This window comes from Rhinatrema bivittatum, chromosome 16 (genome assembly GCF_901001135.1).
Source record: "Rhinatrema bivittatum chromosome 16, aRhiBiv1.1, whole genome shotgun sequence".
NCBI classification, from domain to species: Eukaryota; Metazoa; Chordata; class Amphibia; order Gymnophiona; family Rhinatrematidae; genus Rhinatrema; species Rhinatrema bivittatum.
Window position 1 is genome coordinate 17,244,105 of NC_042630.1, and position 24,369 is coordinate 17,268,473.

The 24,369-nt window shown below is 51.2% G+C and overlaps 1 protein-coding gene across 2 annotated transcripts in view; it reads right to left on the minus strand.

The window, feature by feature from the left end:
• Positions 1–24,369, minus strand: part of DNAH2 (dynein axonemal heavy chain 2) — a 392,322-nt gene that overhangs the window by 239,723 nt on the left and 128,230 nt on the right. For both annotated transcript variants that reach the window (XM_029581921.1, XM_029581922.1), the window contains 2 exons: positions 19,389–19,527; positions 12,579–12,796 (listed from right to left, as the gene is read on the minus strand). In XM_029581921.1, coding sequence (XP_029437781.1) covers positions 12,579–12,796; positions 19,389–19,527 — 357 coding nt within the window. The remainder of the gene's footprint in view (positions 1–12,578; positions 12,797–19,388; positions 19,528–24,369) is intronic.

The window sequence follows — 24,369 nt, forward strand, 5'->3', positions numbered from 1 at the left end:
TACCTTCAGAGCCTTGTCAATCGGTTCCAAAATAGAGCGATAGGTACTCTCCTTCTTAAGTGCCCTGAAGTAAATTAAGTACTGACACTGATCCCCTGAGAAGACAGGACTATAGAAATATAGAAATGACAGCAGAAAAGGACCAAACGGTCCATCCAGTCTGGCCAGCAAGTTTATGATAGCATCTACAACACCATACAGGTCACCCCCATAATGGTAGCATCTGCTGCGCCATATAGGACACCCCCATTCTTAGTTTCCCAAACCATCAAAGTCAGGGCCCTTGTTAGTTGCTATCTGAGTCCAATTCCCCATTACCTCTTACCACTGAAGCAGAAAGCAATGTTGGAATTGCATCTAAAGTATCAGGCTTATTGGTTAAGGGTAGTAACAGCCACATCAGCAAGTTACCCCCATGCGTATTTGTTTTCCCAGATCATAAAATTCAATGTCCTTATTGGTTGCTGTGTGAATCTAATTCCCCTGCCGTTAAAGCAGAGAGCAATAATGGAGTTGCATCAACATTATGAAGGATTATTAGTTAAGGGCAGTAACTGCCACACCAGCAAGTTACCCCCATGCATGCTTTTCTTCATTTCCATCCTTTAGCCTTTAGGGATCTAAAGTGTTTATTCCAAGTCCTTTTGAAATCTTTCACCATTTTTGCCTTCACCACCTCCTCCGGGAAGGGCATTCCAGGCATCCTCCACCCTCTCCATGAAATAATATTTCCTGACATTGGTTCTGAGTCGTCCTCCCTGGAGTTTCATTATGTGACCCTTAGTTCTACTGATTTCTTTACAATGGAGAAGGTTTGTTGATTGTGCATCATTGAAACCTTTCAGGTATCTGAAGGTCTGTATCATATCTCCCCTGCACCTCCTCTCCTTCAGGGTGTACATATTTAGGACCTTCAACTTCTCCTCATAAGTCATTTGATGGAGACCCCCCCCACCATTTTTATCGCCCTTCTCTGGACTGCCTCCCATCCTGTCTCTGTCCCTTTTGAGATACGGTCTCCAAAACTGAACACAATACTCCAGGTTAGGCCTCACCAAGGACCTGTACAAGGGGATTATCGCCTCCTTTTTCTTATGGTTATTCCTCTCTCTATGCAGCCCAGCATTCTTCTGGCTTTAGCTGTCACCTTGTCACACTGCTTTGCAGCCTTCAGATCGCTAGACACTATCACCCCAAGGTCCCTCTCTTGCTCCATGCACAACAGCATTTCACACTCACCCCCCCCCCCCCCACCCACCCATCACATATAGCTCTTTTGGATTACCATACCCCAGATACATGACTCTGTTCTTCTTGGCACTGAATCCCAGCTACCATATCTTCAAGTTTCCTTAAATCACATCTCATTCTCTCTACTCCTTCCTGCATGTCCACTCTGTTGCAGATCTTAGACAAATTTTATTTAACTTCTATCCCTTCCATAATGTCGCTCACAAAGATATTGAACAGGACCTGTCCCAACATCAATACTTGTGGGACTCTGCTTAACACTGTTCTCTCTGCAGAGTAGGTTCCATTTACCAGTTTGTAATCCATGCCACCACTTCGGTGCTCACTCCCAAGCTTCTCATTTTATCCACAAGCCGCCCTCGGCTGCCTCCCATTCTAAAATCTTTTTTTTTCTCAGACTGCTGAATTTGCATCTCTACCATCTGCTGGAGACAAAGAAATACTGAGGGACTGCAGGTGGCAGACCAGGTTATATGGCAGTATCAGTAAAACTTTCTCTATCTCCACCTGCTGAAAAGGAGGCAAAACCCAGGAGTCTGGACTTAGCTGTGTATGAACAGGAAAGGAAAATTGGTTCTTACCTGCTAATTTTCGTTCCTGTAGTACCACGGATCAGTCCAGGACAGCTGGGTTTTGCTTCCCTTCCAGCAGATGGAGACAGAAAAAGACTTTGCGGAATCTGTCCTATACCCCTGAGGTGCCAGCTAGTGTCTGACAGTATTACACTGTACTCAAGCAGAAATTACATAAACCTTAATGGCAACCAGAACAACCTCCCTCCGAAGAGCAGAGGAGATGAAAATAACCAGAAACTCCATGAAAAAACGAAACATGCCCAAGACCTTTCCCTGAAAGAGGGGGGCATTCAGTAAAAGTTGCAGAAACATTGATCAGCCATCGGCCGAGCGGACTCTCCATTTTCCCCCCGGGCGGGCGTCTGGACTGATCCGTGGAACTACAGGAACGAAAATTAGCAGGTAAGAACCAATTTTCCTTTCCCTGTACGTACCCGGATCAGTCCAGGACAGCTGGGATGTACCACAGCTTTCCTAACCAGGGTGGGACTGAGAGAGTCCCGCTCGGAGTACACTGGCTCCAAAAGAACCGGGCTCTGGAGCTCGGACATCTAATCGGTAATGTCTGGCAAAGGTATGCGGAGACTTCCAGGTAGCCACCCTACAAATTTCTTGTGGTGAGACCTGCTGACATTCAGCCCAAGAAGCCACCTGTGACCGAGTAGAATGAGCCTTAAGACCAGATGGAATCGGGTGACCCTAAACCAGGGAAGCCGACACTATAGCCTCGTTCAACCAGCGTGAGATGGTGGCCCTGGAAGCCTTCTGCCCTTTCCTGGGTCCACTCCACAACACGAAAAGGTGATCAGAGAGCCGGAAACTGTACGTCACCTCCAAGTAACGCAACAACATTCTCTTCACATCCAACCTCCGCAAATCTCTAGACTCTGGAGATGAAGAATCTACACCTGAGAAGGAAGGGAGCTCCAAGGACTGGTTCAAATGAAAGGAGGATATGACCTTAGGAAGAAAGGAGGGAACTGTTCTCAAGGAAACTCCTGCCTCAGAAATCCTCAAGAAAGGTTCCCTGCATGATAAGGCCTGTAACTCGGAAACCCGCCTCGCGGAAGAAATAGCCACCAGAAAAACCGTCTTCAAAGTCAGATCTTTCAGAGTCACTCGTTTCAATGGCTCAAAGGGGGCATTACAAAGTGCTCTCAGCACCAAATTCAACTTCCAAGAGGGACAAGGGCTCCAGACCAGAGGACAGAGATGCTTAACTCCTCGAAAGAAACGAGCCACGTCCAGATGAGAGGCTAGCGCAACCCCCTGCACCTTTCCTCGAAAACAGCCAAGGGCCGCCACCTGCACCCGCAAAGAATCGAATGCCAAACCCTTAGCTAAGCCTGCCTGTAAAAAATCCAGGATTTCCGGAATTGACGCCCTGGACAGCTGTACTTGGTTGTCGATACACCATGACTCAAACACTCCCCAAACTCTTAACATATGCCATAGAAGTAGAAGTTTTGCGGGAACGTAAAAGCGTGGTCACCACCGCACTCGAGTAACCCTTACTCCTCAACCTACGCCTTTCATAAGCCATGCCGCTAGACAAAAGCGATCTGCCTCTGTGAAATAAACGGGAACCTGATGCAATAGAGTCGGAGACGGACGAAACCTCAGCGGACCGTCCACTGCCAGCTTCAAGAGGTCCGCAAACCACGGGCACCTCAGCCACTCTGGAGCCACAAGAATCACCCTGCCTGCGTGCACCTCTATGCAGCGTAGCACCTTTCCGACCAATGGCCATGGTGGGAAAACATACAACAGGATGTTGTTTGGCCAGGGGAGGACCAGTGCGTCTACCCCTTCTGCACCCGATTTCCGCCGCTGGCTGAAGAACCAGGGAGCCTTGGCATTGCTGTACATTGCCATCAGATCCATGGCCGGCCTGGACCACCATTCGCACAGAAGTTGAAAGGCATCGGAGAGTTCCCACTCCCCCCAGATCCAACTAGTGGCGGCTGAGAAAATCCGCCTGGACATTGTCCACACCAGCAATATGCGAGGCCGCTATCCGGTAAAGATGCTTCTCTGCCCAGTGGATCAAGAGCTGAGCCTTCGCTGCCACTGGAAGGCTCCTGGTGCCGCCCTGACGATTGATGTAGGCCACCGTCATCGCATTGTCAGAGAGCACCCTCACTGACCTGCCCTCCACCATCGGGAGGAGGGCTTGGAGCACTAACCAAACTGCTCTGGTTTCCAAGCGATTGATCGACCAGGAGGCCTCCGTTCTGGTCCATTGGCCCTGGACCGCCGTATCTCGAAAGACCGCTCCCCACCCAGAAAGCCTGGCATCCGTGGTCACCACGATCCAACAGGTAATCTCCAAATCACCTCCTGTCACAAATTGTGTGGCGAAAGCCACCACAGAAGACTGGAACGCACCACGTCTGTCAGGGGCAGGATGAGATAGAAACGCTGCGAGAAGGGATTCCATCGAGCTAGCAATGCTGATTGAATAGGACGCATATGCGCAAAGGCCCATGGTACGAGATCGATCGTCGAAGCCATTGAGCCCAGGACCTACAAGTAATCCCAGTACCTGGGTCGAGCTAGAGAGCTCAATGATTCCACCTGCGACGTGAGCTTGGAAATTCTCTCTTCGGTCAGAAAAACTTTCCCCAAGGCTGTATCAAATCGAGCCCCCAGGAACTCCAAAGTTTGGGAGGGAATCAAATGACTCTTTTTGGGGTTGATCACCCATCCCAATGAGTCCAACATCCTGAGCACTCGCGTCACCGCTGCTCTGCAGAGGCTTTCTGACTTTGCCCGAATCAGCCAATCATCCAGATAGGGATGCACCAATATCCCTTCCCATCGCAAGGCGGCCGCGACTATAACCATCACCTTGGTGAGCACCCTGGGTGCTGTCGCAAGCCCGAACGGGAGAGCGCAGAACTGAAAATGGCGTTCGAGGATCACAAACCGCAGATACTTCTGATGGTCCGAATGTATCGGTATGTACAGATACGCTTCCGTCAGGTCCAGTGACACCAAGAACTCTCCCTTGTGCACTGACGCTATGACAGAGCGAAGAGTTTCCATTCGAAAGCGAGGTACTTTCAAGGCGCGATTCACCCGCTTCAAATCGAGGATGGGACAGAAGGTGCCTTCCTTCTTTGGTACCATAAAGTAGATGGAGTAGCGCCCTCGCCTTAGCTGCCCTTCGGGCACTGGAACTATGGCTCCCAGATCCTGCAAGTGCTGTAGAGTGCCTCGCACTGCCTGGCGTTTTAGGCGGTACGTGCAAGGGGAACTATATAATGCTCCTTGATCGGCCAAGCAAAATCTAAAGCTTAGCCGTGTTCTATGATGCTTAGGACCCACTGGTCGGAGGTCAACTTGGTCCATGCCTCCAGGAAAAGGGTCAACCTTCCCCCTATCCTTGGAATCGAAGGGTGAACCGGCCTTACTTCATTGTGTGGTCTTGGAGCCCCCATGGGACTGCTTAGCACCTTCTCTGGCTGGTTGGCGGCCCCGAAAGGACTGGTTCCAAGAATTTTGGCGGCCGGTACCCTGGCGAAATGATGGACTGGCAGATTGTGAGGAGTGGAAAAGCAAATGTTGCTTACCTGATGTAACAGGTGTTCTCACAGGACAGCAGGATGTTAGTCCTCACAAATGGGTGACATCGAGGATGGAGCCCTGTACGGAAAACTTTTCTGTCAAAGTTTCAACAAGCTTTGACTGACACTGGCACACTGGGTGCACTGAGCATGCCCAGCCTGCAATTATCCCTGTGAGCCACAGGTGTCTCCCTCAGTCTCGTCTTATAGCTAAAAAGCGCAAGCGAAACTAAAATAAAAGTATACAGACCCAACTCCGCGGGGTGGCGGGCGGGTTTCGTGAGGACTAACATCCTGCTGTCCTGTGAGAACACCTGTTACATCAGGTAAGCAACATTTGCTTTCTCACAGGACAAGCAGGATGGTAGTCCTCACAAATGGGTGAGTACCGAGCTGAGGATGCCCGGGAATGCACCAGATACACCGCAGATGCGCAAAGGCGTAACGACTGAGGTGGAAATGGGAACGGAGGGCATCCGCAACACCATAATGGGTTCGTGGAAGGATGTTGGGTAGTGAATTGAAAAAAATAAGAGTAGGCGGACTGGCCAAACATGGAGCATGCCGGCTAGTCAAATGTAAGCAATAATAGGCTGCGAAGGTATGGAGAGGACTCCAGGCTGCAACCTGATAAAAAAGTACAAGCAGCAGTAACCAAAGGGAAGCTGTTAAGGCTAAGACGGACACAACAGTATGTGGATACCCACAGTGTTGTAGTGAAATGTCTGCTTGTTGGTAGGAAAGGAAATATAGACCACTTAATCAGAAGGATTAGGTCTGTGTGGCCACTGGAAGTAGCAGCTTGACCCTTGCATGAAGGAAAGAGTCAAGTGGAATTCACATGGAATGCAGTGCAATGTAGATAGAATGTAAGCGCAGCATTACTGTCCAGGAATGTGGAAAACCCAGTCTCTCCCTAGGGCGAGAGAGAGAGGTTAGGAAAAATTAATAGAGTATTTCCTGAGGAAAGGAGATACAACATCTACCTGAAAAGGATAGAAAGTTGAATGCGTAGAACTACTCAGTGGCAGAGGAACGGAGTCAGGTGAGTATGGAAAGAGTGCATAACTCACGGACCCTGCTGGCAGGAATGACATTAAGAGGGAAAGAAGTTCCCTTGCCAAACTGTGGAAGAGAGGAATGGAAAGGCTCAAACGTAGAATGTATGAGACTTATAAGGAGAATATATATGTTCATTCCGTGATTAGAGAAATAGAGGCGGCTTGATCAGTGGATAATCCATGGTAAGCCGACTCAGAGAGGATTACCGAAAACGGGAACCCAACTCCCAAAACGATACACCTCCTAAGAGAAAGGTGTATCTATGTGGAGGATGTCTGGAGAACAGAATCCGAGGGAGTAAGAAAAAATGGTGGAAAAGTAAAAGGGGTAATACCTCTTTTTTTTTTTTTTTTTTTTTTTTTTTTTAGCGTCAGGAGGTAAAGCCTGCCATATTAAACGGCAAGATTTATGTTTAGAAGGTTTTGTGACGCTACCAGAACCTAAGAACATCAGTAAGTCTATGATTTGGGACTGACTGGTGAGGGAATAAAAGGTTACTGATATGATGGATTGAGAAGTATGGGAAGCATACTGATCTCAGTCAGGGAGTGGGGAAAAGAATACTGAACCCCCATCCCAGTTCAACATTAGAAGAATGCTGGCTACGAGAGGCAGCAGAAGAGATATATTGAAGAGGCCTTTGATGGAAGAAAAGGCATCTAAGGGAACGCATAGGAAACATGTGTAGGGAGCAGAACCTGTGCATCGTATGGAATGATGCAGACGCAGAGGAAAGTTTAGTTAAACTCAGCGTTAAAAGATTTGCCCTGTACACATGTAATTGAGACCATTCGAGAGGATAGAACCTACGTGGAGAAGGTCAGATAGAGCGTTCATTAAATCTCTTAGATATGTGGCCCAAGGACGCATGAAGTGAACAAGGGCCAAGGGTAGAGCTGCGCAGCTGTCTAGCAGAGCAGCTAAGAGGTTGTGCGTGCTTATGAGTTGGAAAGCACATTGTCCCTATGCTGTCTGTCTGTATGCACAAAGAATTGTTGCAAAAGCAGTATTGGAAGGCATAAGGGCATAACTCATGGGTGCAACGTCCAGGACGTTTATGAGAAACTATGCTGGAGTGCAATAGATGCATAATGGGTTGACAGCTTTCAGGAGAAACTTTATAACCCTAAGGAATTGCGAGCATGAGTCGAAGGAGACTAGGTCCTAGTTCGAACTGGGATAAGAATCAGGGACGAAAGCAATGAAACCACTTAGGTCCATTGAGTATAGAATGTCACTGAATATAACCCATAGCAGTTTTGAATTATGAGAAAAATGCATAGTGGGAAAGAAACCCCATAGCCCAACCATGAAAAGTTGAAAGGCTGAGGTTATGGAAAATATGCGCAGGGACATATAACAATGTATCAGAATGTCTGTGCGCATGCTGGACAAGAGGGTCTTAAGACTGTGGTGTCCAGAAGTGTTACAGAAGGGATTTATGGCAGTGACAGTAATCCCAGTTAGTAAATGTATAGTGAGTCCTGAAAAAAGTGAGAGCTCCTTGCATGTACTGAAAGTGGTTAGCAGTAGTCTATGCAAGGAAAGTGAATGATGTTACACTCCGCAGAGAAAACAGCATTCACCAACAGTGATGCAAGAGACAGTTCACTTACCGAAGCTGGTGCCAGCGGCAGAGCTTGGGGTTGTAATGTTGACTCACCATAAAGCACATAGAAACATTAAAATAATGTACTTACTGCAGTATGGAGTGATGGTAACCAAAGATACCATTGTACCTGTGACGTCTAAAGAAAGTTGGATTTTCTTAGGTCCAGGATGTGCGGAGAGTAACTATTTTCTGTTAAAAGAAAGAATAGTGCAATTAAAACTCCCCAACCCCCCTCCCTTCTCCCCTCTGCACTTCGTAGCGCCTGGGGGAGTGTACCGGGACTTTGGTACAAGGTGGGGTGGCCGCTCTGATATCTGACCAGATGGGAGACCAGGAGGTGTCCCAATGGAGGATATCATGTAGGCTCCTGCAGGTGTGTGAGCGGTAAGTGGTACCCGCATTTCTGTATGCTGTACAAGGAGACACTGAGACCTGTGGCCAGGCCTCAAGGTGGACTTGTACATGGGGCAATGGTTGCTGAATCTCATGTTTAGCAGATCAGCCAATGCAGCTGGACCTTGGTTGGGAGGGAACCAAGAGTCAGAGCATTGGTCGGCACAGGGACTTGTTACTGACAAGAGAAGAAGCCCTGCTGCAATCCCAAGAAGATAGAGGGGTTCTCCTGATATTGTGGCTAACATAGCTAACATAGTGATATGTGACACTAATACAGTTCTAAAAGGCACATGACCCAGAACTTTTCGAACCACGGTCCGAATGGGAGAACACAACTCTATGGGAATGCCGCCGAAGCGGGGTACTTACCATCCGACGTGGATCGCCGCAAGACGAGCCGGTGAAGATTGTTGACCCCGACGGTCTCCGGAGTCCTCGAGGGTAAGGCCGGGGACGTAAACGTCCATCTCGCTCTGAAACCTGGTATGGTGGCACAGGTACAGAGGAGACAGGCCAGGCGTGAGTGGCGTTTAGACTGCTAATGTAACAGATGGCCATAGTCCCACACCACTTGACGGTGGGGCACGCCAGGAACAGAGGAGCCCTAACGGAACTCATGTTCCCTTCCCTCGTCACAGCGGCTCGATGTGTCGTGACGCCAATGCAGAAGCTGTCGGACCTGGATCCGGAAGTTCTGGATCACCAAGGACTGCCAAAACTGTAGGAACAGTGCTGATGGCAGTGGTGATGTCGCTCTGGCCCGAGCGTTGTCCAGCCTGGAGAAGGATGGCACCGATGTGCTGGATGGCGTCAGCGGCGGACGATCACGATGTCGGCGATGATGGGTGCCACGGTGCTCGGCCCGGTCTTTCCCCAGCGCCGAGATGGAAGCCCTCGTCGTCCTGGAAGGCGATCGATGACGAACTGTCAGCACGCCTGCTCTGACACAATGGAGTGTCTTAAGCTAATACGGGGCTTAAAAAAGAACCCAAAGCGTGGAGCAATGTGAGGAGGCGAGGGTATTATGTGGCGGTGCTATGTCGGTATTGACGATATTGAAGGCAACCTAAGGGGCTTCGAGGATATCATCAAAATGGGTATGAAAAATTGTCGATGACTGGCCAGGAGAATGATGACAGTGACGGGCACTGACAGCAGTGGCATAGATATCTTTGAAACGATGTGGAATCGAATAATCGAAAAACATTGCCGTTATTGAAAAAGATACCGGCATCGACTGAGTCGAAGTCGAATCAATAGGGCGTCAAGGACACCGAAGGAAAACGGAGGTGTCGAGGGCATCGATGCATGGAGGCGGGCATTTATGCCGTTTGTGGCATGGCCACGGGCATCAACTATAGGGCCACAGACGTTGACGGTATCGATTTGGACAGACTCAGATTTCCAAGTGTACATGGCATCGGTGCCCCAGACACGTGTGTCGGTGGCATCGATATGGACACGTATGGAATCGATGGCATGGATCTCCCAGTCGATGAATTCCATCCCGGCATCAACGCCAGTCCTGGAATCGGCATGGGCATCGATGCCAGCCATAAGGCTGGCATTGGCATCAACGCCCATCCACGGAATCGAGCCGGCATGGATACCCACCGATGGGACCCACCTGGGCATCGAATTTCACCGATGGGAGCAGCCTGGCATCGACTGCCCTCGATGGATGCATTCTAACATAGATGCCCATGGATGAAACACCTGGGCATCGGTGTCCATCGATGCAAAAGGACCCGGCACCGATGCCATCGACGGACGGCCATCCGGCACCAATGCCATCGACGGACAAGCCATCCGGCACCGATGTCCACCGATGGGGACCATCCGGCATCGATGCCCACCGACGAATCGATGTGGCACCGATGCCCACCGATGGAAAAGGGCTGGACATCGGTGGGGAGGATGGGGCATCGATGGCATCCCAAAAGGGGGGGTGGCATCGATGAAGTGACCCTGGGATCGTTAAAAAGTGTCTCGGGCAGCGGTGGCGGCGACCCGAGTATGCATGGCAGTGACTAACAGCGTGTGCGTCAATGGCATGCATCCGGGTAGGGACGGCACCGAGGAAGCCCAAGGAAAAAAACAGTGCGTAGGAGGAAAAAGCCTGGTAGCACTGAAAAGCAAAAAACATGGATAAAGGCATCAGGGGCACCGTGGGGGGAGGGGCGCTGATGACATATAAAAGCCCAGGGCGGTTTAGGAGGGTCCCGGTGTAGCGATAGGGTATCGACTGCGTGAGGGTACCAGGGAACGAAGGACTTGAAGCTACAGAAGTCCTAAAGTTAAGGAAAAAATCCCTACCCCACTAGCATAAGCAAGCAGAGTGTCACAGAGATACTCGCAAGCTGTTTAAAGCTAACTGAAAAATGGGGGAAGGGAAGGCTTCAGTCAGTTAACAGCCTTAAGATAGTGACAGGAACCGACCGAAAAATAAGAATTAGTACTCACCGAGCGTCGTAAAAACGTACGCGGAGGGAGACCTGTGCAGGGAAAAGCTCCAACCGCTATGCTGACTGCAGAGCGGAAAAAAGAAGACTGAGGGAGACACCTGTGGCTCACAGGGATAATTGCAGGCTGGGCATGCTCAGTGCACCCAGTGTCAGTCAAAGCTTGTTGAAACTTTGACAGAAAAGTTTTCCGTACAGGGCTCCATCCTCGATGTCACCCATTTGTGAGGACTACCATCCTGCTTGTCCTGTGAGAATGACTATTTCCCCGAAATCTTGCCCGCTGAGGAAAGGAACTCCTGGATCTAGGCCAATCCTCTGGCAACCTGTGGACCTTGTTCTCTCCCAGAGACTTTATCATGTCCTCCAATTGTTGCTCAAAGAGTAGCTTCTCCTTGAATGGCAAAGAACTCAGCTGTGCTTTAGATGACACATCCGCTGACCAGTTTATGAGCCAGAGGAGCCTGCGGGCGGAAACCGCTGTGACCATTGTCCTGCCCGAAGTTTGCAGAAGATCATACAGGGCATCCGCGCTATACGCCACCGCTGCCTCCAGACGGCTAGCATGCAGCAGCGCCGCCGCATCCGAGAGGGAAGCCTCATCCCGCCAATCCTGAATCCAACCGAGACAAGCTCGCTGCGCAAAACTGGTGCACCTAGCAGCTCGGACTCCAAGGGCCAACACCTCAAAAATCTTCTTTAGCTGCAGCTCCAGCTTATGGTCCTGCAAATCCTTCAGCGCAGTGGCCCCCGTGACAGGAATGGTGGTCTTCTTTGTGACCGCGGCATCCACCTTGGGAACCTTGAGTAGATCCAAAACCTCCTCCAGAAGCGGACACAATTTGTCCATAGCTCTTCCCACTTTCAAGCCAAGGTCTAGAATGTACCACTCCTTAAACAAGAGATCCATGACTGACATATGAAACAGAAAAGTTTGAGCTGGACCCCGGAGGCCCACTATGACTGGATCCATAGCTCCAAACCTGGAATCCTCAGAAGGAACCTTAATACTGAGCTCCTCTAGAATGACTGGTATCAGCGGCCCCAGTTCATCCCTCCGGAACAGGCATACCGCCTTTGGATCATCGCCCTCCACCCCTGGAACACCATCTGGCTTGACCAGCTGAAGGTGAAGATCCGGATCCGCATCCTGCCCCTCTCCCAGAGCTGGTGGGGGAGACTGATCCTCAGCTGATGTGTCAGTCTGAGAAGTATCCGCCTGACGGGACCGAGACCGGAGCGGGCGCTTTTGCTTGGGATCATCTCCGCCCCCGGACGCTAGGCTTTGCACCTCCACCATATGCTGGAGACAGAAAAATACTGGCAGACACTAAGTGGCACCTCAGGGGTATAGGACACAGTCCGCAAAGTCGTTTTTCTGTCTCTATCTGCTGGAGGGGAGGCAAAACCCAGCTATCCTGGACTAATCCGGGTACGTACAGGGAACATGCCATTATAGGATGAATCAAAGAGGACATTGGGTCCTTACTGGTGGCAGCAGGGGCAGAAAGGGGAAGGAAATCTGCATTGCAAGGGGTAGATGCATATGCATATAACTGATCCCTTCTAGCTTTGATGTCCCCAGTGCCACCTTACATATTACATGAACCAGCAGAACACTGTTTCAGATATTCAGGGAAGGGATGCTTGCCTTTTGGATCTTCAAAGACTTGATGTTGTCGAAACATTTCTTAAGATGGGGCTGCACTGCTTCAGGATTGCGCGACTGGCCCAGGATCTCCAGCAGGTCATCATTGGACAGGAAGTAGAAGCGGGGGAAGATGTGGCGCTTGGTCTCCAGGTACATGTCCAAGGACTTCTGGATGCCCTCCAAAACGTTATTCATGGCTCCCAACTTTTCCAGGAGACCTTAGAGTGGGCATGGAATGTTAAAATCAACTGCAAACCTGCATCCAGGCATTATCAATTAAATATTAATAGTAGTAATATTTCGCATTTTTAGAGTGCCTATCCAATTTTAGCTCAAAACAATTTACAACAGCTTTTTTCAGGAATGTTAAATCCCTGTACCAAACAGCTTACAATTAAGTGAATTCCTGAGAAAATGAAAGATAAAGCAAGGTTGCTTACCTTAACAGGTGTCTCTGTAATGTACATAACTTTAGTAAGACAATGCTCAATATCTGTGCTCATTAAAGGAAAATTAGTTTCTTACCTGATAATTTTCGTTCCTGTAGTACCAAGGATCAGTCCAGGACACCTGGGTTGTGACTCCGCACCAGTAGGTGGAGACAGAGCAAAACTTGTGGGCGGAGCCATATATAAGCCCCTGTGCCAGTCACAGCCCCTCAGTCATACATAATGTCAAAGTAGCCATGCAACCAAGTAACAAAACTGGCTAGAAAATGCACTTCTAACTTTAAACTAACACCAAACTCCTACTTGAACCCGGATTCCCCAACCGGGAGAGCTAAACAAGCTAACAGCAAAACTAAGAAAACATGATGAGCGGACTCTCCGTTACTGTAGCGAAGCCCTGCGGGCGGGATCCTGGACTGATCCTTGGTACTACAGGAACGAAAATTATCAGGTAAGAAACTAATTTTCCTTTCCCTGTACGTACCAGGATCAGTCCAGGACACCTGGGATGTACCAGAGCCAACTTACCGAGGGTGGGAAGCAGAGAGTCCCGCTCGGAGAACCCTCTCTCCAAAACCCCCGGAATCGTGAGCCCGGACATCCAACCGGTAATGCCGGATAAAGGTATGCAACGACTTCCAGGTAGCCACCCTGCAAATCTCTTGAGGCTACACCTGAGAAGCTTCCGCTCAAGACGCAGCTGGAGAGCGAGTCGAGGGAGCCCGAAAGACCCATGGGAAGTGATTTTTCCCCCGCACCAAGTACGCCGAACCAATGGCCTCCTTGAGCCAAGTGGCAAGCGTCGTGCGGGACGCTGCAACTCCTTTCTTTGAACCAGATAACAAAACAAAGAGAAGAGCCGTGACCCGAAATGGATAATTGACCTCCAGACAGCGAAGGGGGGATCTCCGCACGTCAAGCTTCCGTAAATCCCTCGCTTCTGGATCAGAGGGTTCCCCGACCGCAAAAGCGGATAGCTCAATTGAAAAACATGGAAAGCCGACACCACTTTCGGCAGGAAGGAAGGAACCGTCCGCAAAAAAACTCCGGAATCGGAAATACACAAGAAGGGTTCCCTACAGGACAAAGCCCATAACTCCGAAACACGCCGTGCCGAAGCAATCGCCACCAAGAACACCGTCTTCAACGTGAGATCCTGAATAGTTAAGCGTTTCAAGGGTTCAAACAGCGCCGCGCATAAAGCGGAGAGAACGGAATGGAGGTTCCAAGCTGGACAGGGGAGACGCAATGGAGGACGAAGGTGCTTAGCTCCCCGAAGGAAACGGGAGATATCCGGGTGAAGATCCAGGAAAGTACCACGGACCTTACCTCGCAAACAACCAATCGCCGCCACTTGGACCCGTAGGGAACTACAAGCCAGACCTTACCTTGGCAAAAAACTGCTTGGAGGAACGCCAGAAGCCGCAGTAGGGACCACCCCACGCTGCACGCACCATTCCTCCAATCCACCCAGACACGGACATAAGCCAGGGACGTCGCCTGTGTCCTGGAACGTAGCAACGTGGCTACCACCGCAGCTGAGTAACCTTTTCTCTTCAGCCGATTCCTCTCAAAACCATGCCGCGAGGCAGAAGTGATCCGCAGTCTCCAAACAGACGGAGCCCTGATGGAGTAGACCCGCCATCCCCTGGAGCTGAAGGGGTGCCGCCACTGTGAGCTGGATGAGGTCTGCGAACCACTGCCGGCGCGGCAACTCCGGTGCCACCGGGAGCACGATGGCCGAGTGCAACTCTATGCGCCGCAGAATCTTGCCGTTCATCGGCCACGGGAGAAAACACGTACAGCAGAACATCCGTCGGCCCGGGAAGCGCCAACGCATCGACGCCTTCCGCCCCCTTTTCTCGACTTCGACCGAAACATCGCGGAGCCTTCGCGTTGTGCCACGTGTCCATCAGATCCATGTGGGGCACTCCCCACTTCTCGCAAATGAGAGGCAACGCTTCGTCCGCCAGTTCCCACTCACCGGGATCCAGGCGATGCCGGCTGAGAAAATCCGCCTGAACGTTGCCGACTCCTGCACTGTGAGAGGCTGCCATGTGGCCGAGATGGAGTCCTGACAGACCATTAAGCGCTGAGCCTCCTCCGCCACCTGTGGGCTCCTTGTCCCGCCTTGGCGGTTGATGTAGGTCACGGTGGTCGCGTTGTCCGACAACATTCGGACCGCCTTTCCCCGCACTACCGGTAGGAAGGCTTGCAGAGCCCAACGGACCGCTCTGGTCTCTAGTCTGTTGATAGACCACTGGGCTAGCGACACTGACCATAGGCCTTGGATCGAGCTCCCTAGGCAGACCGCTCCCCGACCGGAGAGGCTGGCATCCGCGGTCACCACCGTCCAATTGGGCACCAGAAGAGACACTCCAGAGGACAGATGACTGGAATCCAGCCACGAGAGCAGGCTGGACCTCGCGAGTCCCCCTAGTGGAAGCGGTAAGTGGAACTCCTCGGAAACCGGCGCCCAGCAAGATAGTAAGGACGATGGTAAAAGGCCGCAGATGAGCGAACGCCCAGGAAACCAGCGCAGGCGTGAATCTTGCCGTTCAGAAGCCATATAACCCCGGACCGCAAGGCAGTCGCAGACAAGAAGCGCCGTACTTGAGCTGGCAGCTCGTATCTCCAATCGTGTGACAGGAACACCTAGCCCTGCAACGTGTCGACAACGGCTCCCAGAAATTGACTCTTGTTGAAGTTGACCACCCATCCTAGGGACTGCCAAGGTATAAGACCCTGGCCCACTGACAACAGACATTGATCCTCGGGCTTCGCCCGAATCCACCAATCGTCCAGGGACGGATAGACCAGATCATACTGGCGCAGCCACGCCACCACCGCGACCATCACCTTCGTGAACGTGCGGGGGCCGTCGCGAGACCAACCAGGAGCGCTTGTAACTGGCAGTGCCATCCTAAAAACGCAGAACCTGATGAGGAACAGGAACGACGGCTGAATGCCTATGTGATGATACGCCTTCGTGAAATCCAGGGAGGCCAGAAAACTCGCCGGGCCGCCCCGCAGCAATTACCGACCGAACCGACTCCATTTTGAAGTGAGAAACGCGAAGGCATCGCGAAGGCATCAGTTCACTCTACCAAGATCCAGAATAGATCTGCCGTACCGCCTCTCTTGGGGACGACGAAGTAAATGGAGTAACGGCCCCTACCGTGCGGTTGACCGGAACGGAGGAGGCAGCCGAGTCTGATCACGCGGAGGACCCACTAGTCTGACGATACACCGGCCCATCTCTCTACAACTGAAATCAACCGCGCTTGCCGGGGCTCCCTTGTTTCCCCCGAAAGGACTGCTGCTGCCATGGCGGGGTCCGGGAGGAAGAAGACCTATACGACTGACCAGGAGACTTTGGAGAACGCGACGTCCTGGGATCACGAAAGCGGGACCTGGTCGAAAATGAAAACCGCACCCTGAATTTATCCTCGAGCCTCAGGAATCAGTCGATCTCCGGCAAGAGAGAGAGCTTACCCATAGCGTTCGTGACCTGGAGGTGCAAAGCCGGAGTATCCTATTCTCGATAGAGCAGGGATGACACAGACAGGTGAAAAGGAATGAAGCCCAGCCGAGACTACCCCCAGCGGGGTGGGATGACCAACCCCTCCAGGATGGTGGGAATCAAGGGCCAGCTCCTTCCTGATGAAGAGGTGGATAGAGCTCGAGTAATCCCCTTCTGAAGGCTGTGCCTGCCCAGCCGTCCACTGCGGCGGCGTGCCATCCCCCTCAGCCCCCCTCGGAGGCGGGGAGGGCGCCTTGGAAATCTCCGGACCAGAAGATTCAAACGTCGACATCTCCCTCAGCCCCCTTCGGAGGAGGGGAGGACACCTAGGAAATTACCGGATCCGACGAGGCAGAGGTAGGGACCGTGCCCAAACCAGGCGGTATGGCCCGCAACGGGCGTTTGGCTATGAATCGCCCCACCGCGAACTGCGGCCGAGTACGCGTCCGGTCCTAACTTGATTGGCCTCTCAGGCTCTCCGCCTGGCCAGAAGGTCGCTTGTGGGCACTGCAGCCTTAAAGGGCCTATGCCTGGCCAAAAGAAAAACCAGGGACAAAGAGTCCCTCAGAGATCGTGGCGTGTCTCCCCCGGTCCTCCCCCTCCACCGCCTCCAATGGCAAAACAGACCGCGGAGCCGGCGACTGGGGGGGGGGGGAACGGAAATGAGGGAACAAACCCCTGGGGCCTGCCGCGCTTGGTGTCGCGCTCGACGCCGCACCAAGATGGCCGACTTTCCCGCCAAATTTCGCGTGAAAAGTCTGTGTAGAATTTTTTTTTTTTTTTAAATCTTTGCCCGCGGCAGGCAGAAAACTGCTTGGGGAAGGCCACCGGACGGTCCCCGCGACCAAGTACGCCGCAAGAGCGAAATGCCGCCGCCGAACAAGCACCCCCTGAAGCAAGGCCAACGATACTGCGCCCCTCGTTGCGCAGCCTGAGGAGAGCCGAGCTCGCTAGAGGCGCGTGGGCGCGAAAACGTCCGAAAAATGAGGACCCCGAAACGAGGAGTTCCCATCCACGCTAGCCTCATCCGAGGACTCAGCCCCCCCGGGGGACTCCCCTCGAAGGCCTCCGCTAAGGAGACAACGCGGGAGGCATGCCGGGATTCCCTACCGGTTCGCGCACAAGTTCGCGAGCTGACCCCAAGATGGCCGCCGCTCCCGCGCTGAGCGGGAAGGGGTCAGCCGGCATGACTGGAGCGGCGAAAACGCGCGACTGCGAATGTGCCGACCGGGATCGGCTCCCCCTGTCTGTCCCGGACGGTCCCTCCCGCCCGGGATGCAAACGGAGCAAATCCCCTCACGCGGGAGCTGCGCGCGCGCCGAGCCGCAAGCACGGCCAACCGTTCCCCGTTCCCCTCGGCCTCCATGCGGTCGCGGCGGAACGGACGGCGCACTAACAAGACAGAAACTAAAATAATCAATTCCTACCGCCGAAAACACTCCCCGCGCCTCGCCGAACCGAGAAAACTCCCCCACCGGCAAAGAAACGGAGAGCCGCACAAGAAAAATAAAAGTACAATTTTTTTTTTTATTTTTTTTTTATACGCAAACCTGACGCTGTCCAGGGTCCTGGGTCTCCTGCTTCTGTTGGGGGTGAGTGAACCGGGCTCCCCGGTGTCACCCCCACGCTGCTGCCAGTGGTAGGCCGGGTCCTCGACCCTCAGCAGCGGCCTCAACCAGGGGGGGATAGTCCCCTCAGAACCTTCCCACCCCCCTGGGAGGCAGGACGGACAGCTTCTTCATGTCTCTTCTCACCTTCAAATCCTTTTCTTTCTTTGTTTGTTTTTTTTTTGTTTTTTTGTTTTTTTTGTTTTTTTTTTTTTAAATAACCAAAACCGATAAACTGAAACCAATAAAACCACCATGACCCTGACTAACCAACTATCAGTCCTCAGGCCACTCAGAGGCTGTGACTAGACCTGCACCACCTACTGGAGACAGAGTAAGACTGAGGGGCTGTGACTGGCACAGGGGCTTATATATGGCTCCGCCCACAAGTTTTGCTCTGTCTCCACCTACTGGTGCGGAGTCACAACCCAGGTGTCCTGGACTGATCCTGGTACGTACAGGGAACTAAAGTTTAGCCCTTCCCCTGGAACACCTCCAGCACAGCTTCTCTTTATCTGGATAAATATCGTGCTTATGAGTTGTGAACACAAAATATGTCTGCTCGGCGGGGGAAAAAAATTCTCCAAAGTTGGAAACAGGATGCTGGGCTTGATGGACCCTTGGTCTGACCCAGTATGGCATTTTCTTATGTTCTTATGTTCTTAAGTTTTGCCGAACAAAGCCTTTGAATACTGACCACAAAGTGACTTTCCTCAAGATCACAAGGCATGTTAGTGGAAGAAAAGAGATTGGAAACCTGCTTTCCTTGATTCACAGCCCATTGCTCTAACCACTAGGCTACCCTACCCTAAAGTGTTCTAAGGGAGATGAAAGGAAGGTCTCAAAGTGTGTTGGTAGCATAGATCGGTCAGATTCATATCCACACCTCTGCCACTCACAGAATTATAACATGACACCCTTCCTGTATCCAAGTCTTTTCCTCAAAGCACCTGCATGTCTTCCCTTCCTCATTCTTGTAAGTTCTTTAAAACAAGACCTGGCTGCACATGTGTAACATTTATTAGTCATTCAGAGAGCAATTTCTAAAGCCATGTACAGGATAAATAGCAATCTACCCAAATAAATTGGTCTGTCTGAATATTGACCTCCTTAGAGCAGCTAAAAAGTACAAATAAGGTTCTCAAGGTGGGCCTGATTAACATATCTCAGCTTATTTCATGCAGTGCTCTAAGTCTATGACAATGGTAATTCCAGTGTGCACAAGGTGTACCTGGGTGATGTGTGCCCCGCAAGGCATTGTTGTCCTTTGCCAGCCTCTCCATGATGCCCTTCCAGCTTTCATTAATCTCATCAAACTCAGCAGACTCCTGTGGCAGCTGTTTACGGATGTCTTCCCCCAGGAAAATGTTCTGCAGCCAAACAAGAAAGAAGCAGGTATAGTCAAGGTCATTCTCCAAATGTGAATCTCCATGGGTGGCGAGGTCTCTGCCTTCCTGCTTTATCTATGGTGGGGAGGATAGGTTATTATGCCCTATGCGTGCCAATAGCGTGAAAGCAAAAGTGCATGCCCTGGAAGGGGCTTTGTTGGTGATAAGTTTAGAGTCATGCAAATCTTAAAAGGGGGGGGGGGGTGGGGAGTGTGTAATATCCCTTCAAGTGGCCCAAGATCCACACAACTGCAGCTCCTACACTGGCCACTACAACAAACTAAGTTTTTCATTAGCTTTTGTGGTTTCAGTGGATTATCTACTAATAGGTGGATCTCTGAAGACTAAAAGGAGATGATGGGACTGCTATTTTTATGCCAGAAATCCCACTGTTATTTCTTTGGGGCATTATATCAAAGAAAAAGTTGTTTTTTTCTTGGTTTTTCATCTTTTTGTTTGTCTGTGTTTGACTTTTTGTCCTGGAGTTCAATTTAAGTGTTTTATGTATGGCATTTCTGTATATGTGCTATTTTAATGATATGGAATTGCGTTAATTATATTATTTGTATTACACTATAGCTATTTTGTATTGACAATTGTAATAAAAAAGGAAAATTGGTTCTTACCTGCTAATTTTTGTTCCTGTAGTACCACGCATCAATCCCCTCTCCTGGGTTTTGCCTCTCCTCCAGCAGATGGAGACAGAGAAGTTTTTGACTGACTCTGATCTATACTCTGAGGTGCCACCTACAGTCCGTCAGTATTACACTGTACCCAAGTGTAAAGAATAAACCATAATAAACACTTAACAATTTTGCCTCTTAATGAGCAAAGGGAAGAGAAACCTGTAACGCATATAACGAACCCTGCCCATACTATTATCCTAAAAGGGGAGCAGAAACCTACACAAACTCTTCAAAACAAAACTGCAGAGTAATCAATAATGACCAACTGAACAGACTCTCCGTTTCCCCAACTCTAAAATGGGCAGGACTCTGGACTGTTCCGTGGTACTACAGGGACGAAAATTAGCAAGAACCAATTTTCCTTTCCCTGTACATACCTGGATCAATCCAGTCTCCTGGGATGTACCAAAGCTTCCCTACACAGGGTGGGACCTTGAAAGTCCCGCTCGGAGCACACTTTCTCCAAAACCCCCAGAATCAGGGGCCTGGCAAAGGTGTGCAAAGACTTCCAAGTAACCGCTCGACAAATTTCCTGTGGCGAAACTTGTTGGCACTCTGCCCACGAAGCTGCTTGTGACCGGGTAGAATGAGCTCGAAGACTGACCGGAACCAGACGACCCTGAACAATATACGTAGAGGCAATAGCCTTCTTCAATCAGCGTCTGATAGTGGCCCTAGAGGCCTTGTGACCCCTCTTGGGGCCACTCCACAGCACAAAAAGATGGTCCGACAAGCAGAAGCTGTTCGTAACCTCCACGTAACGCAATAGAACACACCTCACGTCCAACCTTCGTAAATCTCTAGACCCAGGATTAGAAGGATCCAAGTCTGGAAAGGAAGGGCTCCCTACAAGATAGGGCCTGAAGTTCCGACAACCGCCAAGCTGAAGAAATAGCCATGAGGAAGACAACCTTCAAGGTACGATCCTTTAAATGTCGCCCGCTTTAAAGGCTCAAATGGCGAGGTACACAGGGCCCTAAGTACCAAATTCAAGCTCCACGAGGGACAAGGACTTCTCACCGGAGGGCGCAAATGTTTCCCCCCTCCCCCCGGCAGAAAACGCACCACATCCGGATGTACTGCCAAGGCCACTCCCCGTACTTTTCCATGGAAGCAATCTAGGGCTGCTACCTGGACACTCAGAGAGGAAACTAAATGACAAACCCTTAATCAGGCCCACTTGAAGAAAGCTAAAACATCCCCAATCGAAGCCCGGGTAGGCTCCACCTTGTGATCCACGCACCAGGACTCAAAAGCCCCCACACCCTGGCGTAAGCCAAGGAGGTAGAGGTTTTTCGAGATTGTAAAAGGGTAGCAATCATTGCATCCGAATAACCCTACTCTTCAATCTCCACCTTTCAAAAGCCATGCTGCTAGACAAAAGCAATCTGCCCCTTCCAAACAAACTGGTGCAGGAGATCCGATGACAGGTGAAACCTTAGAGGACCATCCACTGCTAGGTTGACCAGATCCACAAACCACGGACACAGTGGCCATTCCGTCGCCACCAGAAGCACTTCACCCGGATGAGCTTCTACACAACGCACACCTTGCCGACTAATGGCCAAGGCGGAAACACATCAACAGGACATTCCTCGGCCACAGGAGGACTAGAGCATCTACTCCCTCCGCTCCTGGTTCCCGGCGTCGACTGAAGAACCTTTGGCATTGCGGAATGTCGCCATCAAGTCCACGCTCGACCTGGTCCACCTGTCGCATATGAGGCGAAAGGCGGAGAGCTCCCACTCCCCGGGATCCAGCTGGTGGTGGCTGAGGAAATCGGCTTGAACTTTGTCTACACCAGCAACATGAGAGGCCGCTATTCTGGTCCAAAGTTAATTTGGCCCACTCCTCGAGAAATGGAGGAGTGAACCAGCCTCACCTCATTGTGAGGACTTGGCCCCTCCAGCACTCTGGGCAGCCCCATCTTGGACGAGGCGCCAACCCCGAAAGGACTGGTTCCAAGAATGCTGCCGGCCCGAGCCCTGACGAGAAGAGGAGCCGGATGATCTGGAAGCCCGAAACCTCCGATTTTATCGGAATCGAGAGCGATGGGGAAAGGAGCCCCTCACCTTGGGCTTCTCCTCTGGCAGTTTATGGACTTTGTTCTCCCCAGAGATTTAATCATGTCTTCTAAATCCTTTCCAAAAAGCAATTTTCCCTTAAATGGCAAAGAACCCAGTTGAGCCTTAGAAGAAACATCCGCAGACCAGTTTCTCAGCCAGAGGAATCTGCATGGAGTGCGAGGAAGATCGTATAGCGTGTCTGCACTGTAAGCCTCCGCAGCCTCCAGCCACCCAGCCTGAATAGCCTCGCCTTCGAGAGGGACACTGCACCCAGCGAAGACTTGCTCTCAACACAAAACTGCTACACATAGCAGCATGCACCCCCAGAACCGAAACCTCAAAGATCTTCTTAAGCTGCAACTCTAGCTTTCGATTCTGGATATCCTTAAGGGCTGTCGACACCGCCACATCCACCTTGGGAACCTTGAGGAGATCCAGAGTCTCTTCTGGCAGGGGGTACAACTTATCCATAGCCCGAATGACCTTCAAACCTAAGTCTGGAGTGTCCCATTCCCGAAACAATGTCAGTAACTGACAGATGAAAAGGGAAGGATTGAGTCGGACCATGGAGACCCACCATGACTGGATCCACAGCTCCAAGCTGAGAGCTCCTGGGGGGCCTCAATCCCCACTTCTTCCAGAACTATGGGAATAAGTGGACCCAGCTCATCCTTGCGGAACAAATACGCCACCTTCGGGTCATCCCCCTCAACCATTGGAGTTCCTGCCTGCTGTTGAGCTTGATTCTGGTCGCCCAGATCCAGATCTGCCCCAAGGATCCTGTGGCCACAGCTCTTCCGTCCCCGAAGCCTCCAACGATGAGTCCCTCGTGGGCTGGGACTCAGTTCTGAAGGGACGCCTGGAATTCACGACCCCCTCTTCCACCGGGAATCTTGGCCTCTTGGGGGCCAAGACGCCCTCCTTGCCAGGAGCTGAGGGAGCTGAGGGCACTGCGGTAAGCCTTAAATGAGGACCCCTTATAGAATGCCATCTAGCTGCCTTCCTGGCTTTAAAAGCCTTATGAAGGAGCAAGAAGAACTCAGAGGAGAACGAGGAGGAGGAGCCCGAAGTCCTCCCGGGACCCTCCTCCGAAGAAAGCGCCGAATTGGCATGAAATCCACCCCCCATAGAGGCACCTGGCTGGAAAGACAAGGGAGGAGGGGAATTCCCCTCCCCATCGCAGTTCGCTCCTGCGCCCTGAAGGCCGCCAAAATGGCATCTGTTCCTGCGCTCACTGGGAACGGGTCTGGTGAGGACTGACATGCCCAAATGAGCCTCCCAGGCTCTCGGTGCCCACTGAAATCACCGCCGGCAGAAGCCCCCAAGATGCTTGCCCCCCAGGGAGGCACCCGGAGCATAAGCTATCACGCGAAAGACACACACAAGCATTACAGACGCCAGAGAAAACTAGCACGGTGGGAGAAGGACAGCAGTGACAGAACGGCAGTGCTGGGGGAACGGAGAAGGCTTGGTAGGGAATTGCAGCTCCTACCTGCAAACAGAAGCTCTTCCCTTAGTTTTAAACTTTTTTTCTTTTTTTTTTTTAAACCTGAAGGCTCACAAAAAAATGAAGAATCCTTGTTCTGCCCCCCCGGAGGGTGAGTGAGCCAGGCTCCCCAGTATCACCTCTGGCTGCTGCTGAAAGGGCAAGTCTACAGGGCCCCTGACCCTCTGCTCCACTGCCTCAACTACCAGGGGGGATGGTCTCACCAGGACCTGACAACCCCTTGGGGAGGCTCTAATATCTTCACTCTTTCTCTTCTCCTGTATCTTTCTATAATTCTTTTACTCTCTTTTATTTTATTTTTTTACTTCTATCACAGACTGTAGGATTTTGCACCTCCACCATCTGCTGGAGACAGAGAAATACTGATGGACTGTAGGTGGCATCTCGAGGTATAGGGCAATGTCAGTCAAAAACATCTCTGTCTCCATCTGCTGGAGTGGAGGCAAAACCCAGAAGTCTGGACTGATCTGGGTATGTACAGGGAATTTGTAGTTAAATGGATAAATGCAATATTTGAAACATTTTTTTCTAATGAGGTTTTTCTACTTTTACTGTTCTAAGTGAG